Source organism: Eubalaena glacialis, chromosome X (assembly GCF_028564815.1).
Source record: "Eubalaena glacialis isolate mEubGla1 chromosome X, mEubGla1.1.hap2.+ XY, whole genome shotgun sequence".
Taxonomy (NCBI): domain Eukaryota; kingdom Metazoa; phylum Chordata; class Mammalia; order Artiodactyla; family Balaenidae; genus Eubalaena; species Eubalaena glacialis.
In genome coordinates, this window is record NC_083736.1 from 51,939,537 (window position 1) to 51,948,648 (window position 9,112).

Sequence of the window (9,112 nt, forward strand, 5' to 3'; positions counted from 1 at the left end):
TTACTTATTATTTTTATTGTTTATTGCCAGCTTCCTCTTGTTTGCATGTAAGCTCCATGAGAACAGAGATCATTGACTGTTTTATTTACTGAAATATTCCAACTTCCTAGTTACAGTGCCTGGAAAAAAATAGATACTAAATAATTTTGTTGAATGAATGAAGTAGATTTAAGAGTAGGAACAAAGTATGTGTTGAGAGAAGGTGATAGAGATGAAAGAATAGGAAGACCACAGCTGTAAATAACTTTGATTTCTCCCTTGGTGCTCTTGCTTTTTTCCCATTTCTTTAGGCAAATGTTAGCAAAAATAATAATTATTGATAGAACAGCACTTGGAATCAGGAGACCTAGGTTCATGTCCAGTATTGTTACTAGCTGTGTGACCCTTGCACCTGTATTTATTTATTTATTTACTTATTATTTATTTATTTATTTATTTTTAACATCTTTATTGTAGTATAATTGCTTTACAATATTGTGTTAGTTTTTGCTGTATAACAAAGTGAATCAGCTATATGTATACATATATCCCCATAACACCTCCCTCTCGTGCCTCCCTCTCACCCTCCCTATCCCAACCCTCTAGGTGGTCACAAAGCAGTGACCTGATCTCCCTGTGCTATGCAGCTGCTTCCCACTAGCTATCTAGTTTACATCTATGACCCTTGTATCTTTTTTCTCTCTAAGCTTGATTTCCTAATCTGTAAAATGGAAATAGTAACACTTAGTTCCCAGTATGCTGTGAAGATTAAGATATGCCTGGCACATACTAGGTGTTCAATAAATGTTTTTTGCCATTCCACCACCCTCCAAAGATGAATGATATAAACTAAATGGCTGAAATGTAGTGTGTATTTGAAACTGTAACCACAAAAATAGGTGTACACATTCACTACATTATGTATGGGCTTCAACTTTAACTCTGTGCTGTGGATCTGCATCATAAATTTGGGGTTGGGGAAGAAATCCGCCCCGTTTACATTTATTCATTGACTTTTTTGCCCCTTTACTTCATCTCCAGGATCAGGGTAACAATTGAAATAATACACAGACATGCTGTCTGTAATGTTCTTTGACCTCCACAGAGAGACAAAAATACCAGAAAACAACAGTAACATAGTTAGTCAGCTGTATAGAACAGTAGAGAAAAATCATGAACCATAGGTCTCAGTATTAAACACATGACTGCATTAATAACCATGAATAAATGATTTCAGCTATCCTAGGCTTTCAACTTGTTTTTCTCTCTAGATCACTCCTCCTTCAAACTGTTGCATGGGCTAGCTTCTCATCATTCAGTTATCTGTTCAAATATCCACTCAGGCCTTTTTCTGACAAGCCCTAGCTGAAATAACTCCCTTATTTCAGTTACTTTCTATCCCATTGTTTTGCTTTATTATCGTCATACAACTTATCACTCCCAGAAATTATATAGGTTATTTGTCTACATCTTTGTTGTCTTTCTCCCACTATGAGACTCTAAGCTCCCTAAAAGTATGGACCTTATCTATCTCCTTCTTCACTATTAGCCAAGTCCAACAAAAAGCATTTGAATAAATGAGTGATTGAATCTACAAAATAGAATAACTCCCTTCCCTCCTAACCATCCAGGAATGCTATGAAGATTTATCAGCTCTCTGGGAAAGTTCTTAGTAGGAAAGGAAGGAGCTATACACATCTAAAGAATTATTTAAAGTCACATTTCAGTAATAGAATTTCTGGACTATATTCACTAGTTAAATGTCACTGGACATTGCTAAATATAAATGTTTACTAAAAGAATGTGGGCTGTAGCCTCTTGGAAACTAGATGGAATTCATTTTTATTAAGTACCTGCACTGCACTATTATATGCTAAGGATATAGCTTCTCATTTAGTTCTCAATAGAACCGAGTAAGGTAAGGATTATTACCTGCAATAGTAGGCTTAAAAAGATTAAGTCACTAGAGCCGAATCACAGAGCTAGTGGAGCCTGGAATTATGCCCATTCTATTGATCTCATTGTTTCTCCTATTCTATACTGTTTTGGATCCCTCAGATCTAGGCTTCTTAGGCAAAGTTCAAGCATACTATATCCATAGTGGAAACTGGCCTATCTGAAAACAGCGAGGAAAGAAAATGGAGCTTTCTTAGCTTAGTTATTGGTTGTCTGAAATCCTAGTTGAAAGAGATCTGAGAATTTGGAAGCTTGTAGGATTAGAAAAGCCAAATACCTTACCTCAAACTAAGCTTTGTGAGAGCAAGGGCAAGGAGATAGACTTACCAGGAAATAAGATTGGGGTCAAGAAAAGCCTAATTTCCTAGACCAGTGTTTCCCAATCAGTATTGATGATGATGATAAGAATCACTTGGAATGTCTGGTCGAGGTTTTCCAGGTCCCCCTACTCCCCTGCCAAGAGATTTTGATTTATTAAAACTAAGGTGAGGTTCAGGAACTTATATTTTAGCAAGCAGCTTATGTAAATTTATTATCAGGTAATTTAAGGAAATAACGATTCTGACCTCACTCGTTTGACACCTACAAGTCAGTGATTCTCAATATGGGATCCCAGGACCAGAAGTATCAGTCTTCTGTGTGAACTTGTTAGAATATATAAATCCTTGGACCCCACACTAGACTTACTGAATCAGAATTTCTGTTGGTGGGCCCCAGCAATCTGTAGTTTAACAATCTCTTCAGGTGATTCTAACATGTGCTAAAGTTTGAGAACTACTATATTAAAGGGACTCCAATCCTGGCCAACAATGGCAAAAACTCATTATTTAAACCCAGAACAACTCCTAGACACAAGAAATGGCATAAGATGAAGCAGACAGTTAAAGCTGTTCATCCCCAAGAAAGTGCATCCACCCAAGATATGTCTCCAAGGGAGATCCTCTTAGAGAACAAAAAAGAGGCTGGCTGACCAGAGGACTCATTCTACTGCCAGGGCAGAGACCTTGTCTAACAGATTATGAAATATGCTTTGAACCAGAAACTACTGTGTATTGCTTCCTGTTTCCTCCCTTCTTTCAAATGGTAGTTTTTATTATACTTTTCTGGTTATTTCTTCACAATTGTATATGGGGTATGTTGGAGTGTAGGTTAGTTTGTAATTTAACTACAGGTGACAAGACTGCTAGGATGATGGATCTGAAGATGTCTGCATATCAACTAGAGATCCTAATGTTAAATGTAGTAACTGGATAAGACTTTAGGTTTTTCCCCTTTGAAGACATAAATTTACTACATGTAGGTGTGAACATTTTTGAAAGTGGATATGTGGGAAGAAAGGTGTTCATGGATGCTCACTACCCAAAGGAAGAAGCTATACTAGACATTTGTGATTGGTTCATGGCATTCACTCCTCATGCCCTTGATTTCACTAGGAATCCATTTGGTTCTAGGGAGATATATTTTAGGGTTTAGGGATGGAACACATGCCCTGGCTAAGCCAATCAGTGCATTTCATCCATGGGACTTCAGTGGTCTAGTTATGTGACCTAAGCCAGTTCAGAATGCAGCACAGGACATAGGTTATTTAACTTTCTCTAGACTGGAACTGCTGTGGCCTGGAACTGCTGGTCTAATTTTGCTACCATGAGGAAAGGCAGCCTGAGAATGGAACTGACATACTGAAGAGGGAAACTAGTAACGAATCACAGACACTGAGCCTGAGCCCCAATCAAACTGTGCCTGAAGCCCATCTAACTTCTGGATTATTTTAGTTACATGAATCAATAATGCTTGGTAACTGTTTAAACATGTTTAACAGGGGCTTCTTGTTATATGCAGAAAAGCATTCTGTCATAAAAGGCAAACAAATTTGCATATGGCAGTAGATGTCAGTGTAAGTTGGAATAAAAAAATGATTGTTCATTTCAATTTTGAATAACTGATTATAGTACCTTAACTTTTTCCACAGCTTCAATTTATAGTTGATTTCCCCTTTAACTTCCCTCAACAAAAATATACTGGCCTCAAGGAGTTCCTTCCACAAAATCGATCATGTTTACATCCATTTCACACTCTACTAGTCAGAAAAATTTACCTGACAGAAATTGTTGGTTTGCAGGGACATGTAAGTTTTCATTAAACTAGGTTGGGGTATGGAAGTCTGAATTAATCATACCTCCTTCCCTTCCAGATTCTGAACCAACTAAAAAATATACACAGGAATCAAAGAGGGATTAAAATACCAGCTTTAATATATTGTTAAATGAAAAAGCAAAATTCATAATAGCATGTATAGTATGCCACAATTTGTATAAAAATCTGATATACACATATATAATATACTTGTAAATACATGGATTATCTCTGGAAAAATACATAGCAACTGGTAAGAGTGGTTATCTTTGGAAATTGGGACTGAGGTCAGGGGTGGGAGAAAAGGAAGGAGACTTACTTTATACTGTATATCCTTTTGTACTGTTTGATTTTTACCAGAGGTGTGTGTTTTTGTCCAAAAATGATTTATATGTTAAAAATTTTTAAAGAATAAAAATAGATACCAGCTTTATTGCTGACAGGTCTGGACTGGAGAACATGTTTTGGACCTAAGCCTGAAATGAACTTTTACCCCAAGTGTAAAGACAATGGATCCCCCACCCCAGAGGATGAGAGAGGTCTACAGATTAGATGTTTACCCAGCCATGTAGTGAAGGACTGTAGTCTTTTCCATATCTTTCTGTGAGAAATGAGCTCAAGAGCCAAGAGGGCCCTAAGTTGCATATCCATAATAACCCTTTTCTCAAGTTCACCAAGTTATTTCTCTTCTCATTTGGGAGACGGGTAGAAATTTTCTTCCAAATATTTTTGAGAGGCACAAGTCCTTTTGTTTCTTGGCCAGGAACATGGAGAGAGGCAGAGGATAGATCCTATCATACCTTTGGACATTTCTGTCCAGATTGCCAACACCCAAGACAAACAGGGTTTGGCTGTCCCCTTCGGGGAAGACCAGCAGTATCTTAGGAATGTCCTGCTGCCACTTGTGTAAGACTGGTGAGCAGTTCTGCTTTTGCCCCAGAAGGCTCTGAAATAAGTCAAACTAAAATAGTAATTAAATTAACTCTAAGGCTACGTTACACCCCAGGTTGAAAATTCACTCACTATTTTATCCCCAATTTATAATTATGTCCAGCCACATTATCTGACATAGCTTACAAAGATTATACAATAAGCCCTAAAGATAGCATTAAAATACTACAAATAATACAATATCAACAACATAATGAAAATGCCTTAATTTGAACTGTATGAAAATCACACCAACTATTAAACTCCAAGGGAAAAATGAATGCCCCCAATTAAATTTCTATTTTAAAGTCCAAAGGAATTAAAGTCCAAAATTCTGCCTTCCCCAAATTCTTGGTTTTTCTGATGTCAGCCATACAGATCTCACAAAGATGTCTGGACAGATATGGGGTTCCTTCAGCAGCTGTAGCCTGGGCTGTCTTCCTCTTGATTTGGTGTAGTTCCTTCAGAACTTCAGGAGTTGAATTAATCTAACCCCACAATTGCATGTCATACATATATGTCATACATTAAGAGTCCACAGGGTCAACAGGACATAAGATTATCGCAGTGTCAGCCTCACATCCAAAAAATTAGCAAGCACACTAATCCTCAGCCTCTAAAACAGATATCTCAAGCAAATTTATGTCCCCAGGACTTAGTAAATAGGGTAATACAGACCCACATTGCTGTCATCAGTCAAATATCTGAGCAGAGACTTAGTGGCATCAAAAGGAAGAAACATAGACAGAGAAAACATGGGAGAAGAGAATACTTTCTTGGTATCATCCTCAGCAGGATGCCAGTCTGTCTGTGCCAGTAGTCTGGACTCCATGACCTGTGAACTTAAACTAATTTGGAAGATATTTCCCAAGTGGTTGATTGTACTGTCATGAGTCCCAGCCTCAAATTTGCAGAAGTCCATGGCCTGTCTGTTACTGCTAATGGAGCTTCTATCAGAAACCCAATGAGAATGCATTGGCTTTGGCCGGGTGCTTCTCTCCAAAACCCTGCTTATTTTTCAACCTTTTCTTTCCTAGTTAACTTTCCAAAGTTAACCTTCACTAATGCCTTCAATAATGGAAGGTACAAGGCCCACTCCATTACTTATTTTTCTGCTGAAGTAGGGCTCACCCTTATCTGCACATGAGTTTCTTAGGTCCAGCCAAGAAACAGGATAAAGTTGAAAAACAAAACACTAACAAATATCTATTAGATTTCTATCTACCAATGCCAGCATTTAAAACATCATTAAGCACTTAGAACATCATTAAGTCTATTGATCATCTAGCACTGATTCTAATCTCTGTGTTCCTCAGTCCTGTTAGGACACCAGAATAAATGAACTCACCAGTTCCTACAAGGAAGCAAAGCCTATTTTCAGCTTTTCTTAGTTCTAGCAAGTGCATTGCCCACCTCATATGCTGGGACTCAGAAGTCTTCTAAGAATCAAATGAAAACCTAATTTAAAAATTTTCAAAGCGTCCCTTATGGTATAGGAAAGAAATCTGTATCTCAGCCTGATTCCAGATTTTTGCTCCTTTATATTGAGGTCCTAGACAGATCTGCCAACCCTTGCCAAATCTAGCCTTTACCCTGTGACTGAGGACTAGGGCTAGAGCCCGGCCTAATGCTCTATTGGGCTGGCAAAGCCAAATTGTGCTAAAGTCTGCCTGCACAGCCTGTGTCTGTAAAAACCCACTCCTTGTCTGCAGGTACCAGCCAGAGCTATTGTAGACAACAGAAATCCTAATGCCATTTATGACCAACCATGATTTCTCCACTTGCGGTTTGGTTCCCAAATGCTTGCCCTCTTAACAATTTTGTAAGGTTTCTCAGCCTATGTTTATGTACTAAAATGCAAAATAATTACCCTCTTGATTTCCGAACCAAGTTTAGTAATAGGTACAAGAATCAGAGAGGGAACAAAATATTAACCTTACTTTCAGTACAGTTAGAATTTAAAATGCAACTTAGACAGAAGACCAAAATAAGCTTCCCATTCCTCCCCATATTAGACTTTTGAAGGGGAGGGGTTGAATTGCAAAGACACTTACCCAGCCAGCCCTAAGGGGAGGGTTGAATTGCAAAGAAATTTACCCAGCCAGCCATATTGAATATCTCAGGAAGCTTCACACTTCAGTGAGTGCAGATTGTCCATATGCCCAAAAGAATGAAGCAAGAGGTGTTCAGCTACCTTTAGCCTATTAACACCACCCAAGATAAAAATATGGGCCAATGGATGTCAGACTTTACCCTTCTCACTAATTAGATAAGTCAATCATTCTTCTGTGGGGAGGAACCAGTAAAAAGGTTGGAGATAAAGGCAAAAGGTTTCTTCAAAAAATGTCTGAGAGGGTGGAAGTTCCAATTTTTTGCCAGGCAAAAGTGTGAAAAAGGGGGAGAAGATGGTTCTTACAAACTGTAAAGCAATCAAGACTTTTTGTGTGTTCAGATTTTACAAACAGTCTCACATATTTGGCAAATTTCAAAATGACCTCTAAGATGTTTTTACCAAATCATAGACATAGATATGGAAATCATCATCAAATTTGATGAAGTACACAGAGGGTTTTGCTTCCACCTGATGAATGACCATGCCAGTTCTCTTGGAGCCATCCTCCTTGGCATATTCCACCTGTTTGCCTACTAGGCTGTCTATGACTTCTCCTGGCTCCCTCTCTGCGAGAGGAGAATCATTGGAATCTGGAAGGATGTGTAGGTCACCGTCTTTATAATCATCTAAGAGCTGGTACATATATAATACAGGATCTTTCTCATAGGTAATGTAAAACCATGTGTTCATGACAGGTGCCTGAGCTAAGACCATCCCCCTCCATTCATTTTTGGAACCTTCCTCTGTCTCAAAAATATGTTCCACTGCTTTGCCAATCATAATTTCTGTTAAGTGTGTATCACTGATTCTAGATGATGCAACTCTATTAGGAAGGATTTCAAGTGATGACACTCTTTCATCTCTGTGAAGTTCCAATCCATAAACACAGTCAAATCCATCATATTTGATAAGATACAGAGAGGGATTTACAGGTACCTGATCCAGAACGGTTCCCTTCCACTGTGTTAGAGGTTCATCTCCGTCTTTCCATCCGTGCCGAATTCTGCAGCCTACGATGCTCCTCTGATGCTGGGAGGTGGGTCTGCTCCTATGCTTCTTGTGTGCAGCCTTTCTTTTCATCACGGTCACAGACACACTGGCATGTCCTGCGCCTGTCCTGGACCGCTGCCCTGCAGCTGCTTTTCCGAGCGGGGTCTTCATGCCTGCGCGGAGCACAGTAGCAAGGAGGACCAAGAAATGAAATCAAGAAAAAATAAATTCAATGCATGACACGGTGAACTTTTTCTCCTAATTAGTGCATTCTATGCACCCACGCCTAAGTTTTTCCCGAAAGCTATGCAGAAAGGCTGAAAATCAAGGCATTCTGGCTGCGTGCCTGCAGTAACCTTCCTCCCCAGCTAGTTCAGGCTATGCTAGCGCGAAGGAGTTGCGGTTGCAGTCAAAGAAATAGGGTGCACCCTCCTATTCCTCCCGCCCTGCGTCCAACACTGTCCAGGCCAGGGGGCCCAGACTCCCCCAGGCCGGGGATAGCGGGCCTCGCGTGCCCAAATCGGGCACCTCGCTGCTGCCTCCGCGGTGAGCCTGTGTCAAAGGAGGACCAGCAGACGACGAGCCAGGTGCTTGCTAGAGCTGGGAGGGAGGATCCTTAGGAGAGGAGCGTGTCAAGTGGGCTGCTGGACAGGCAAACAGGATGGCGGCAGTGTGTCCAGCACTCGGCTCGCGGGCCCTCCGCTCCCTGTTGGCAGCAGCGGCCCCTCTGCCACATCAGGTTCCCACCAGCCGCTGCAGTCGCCGCAGTCTCCTCCCTCTTTTCCGTAGAGCACAGCTTCCGGCCAGGAGAGAGGCCTCCCCTTCCTGCCCAGAAAAGCACCCCCCGCACCTCGCCCGCCAACTCTCTTGTCCGCCCCTGCCCTGGGCCTGGGAGACGCTCTTTGGTTCCTTGCCCCGCCCCTTTCCCAAAATCTAGAGCCGCCTGGCCAACAAATCCCCTCCCCAACCGCCTTGCGCCCCCTCTTCAGTTCTGGGCCCCCAGTCTCCCCA

At 40.7% G+C, this 9,112-nt stretch overlaps 1 protein-coding gene across 1 annotated transcript; it reads right to left on the reverse strand.

The window, feature by feature from the left end:
- Positions 1-7,495: 7,495 nt before the first annotated feature.
- SPIN3 (spindlin family member 3) lies at positions 7,496-8,876 on the reverse strand. The gene is made up of 2 exons (XM_061178744.1): positions 8,630-8,876; positions 7,496-8,274 (listed from the first exon to the last, which is right to left on the reverse strand). Exon 2 carries the CDS (start codon positions 8,270-8,272, stop codon positions 7,496-7,498), a length of 777 nt encoding a protein of 258 aa, XP_061034727.1. The 5' UTR covers positions 8,273-8,274; positions 8,630-8,876.
- Positions 8,877-9,112: the final 236 nt, after the last annotated feature.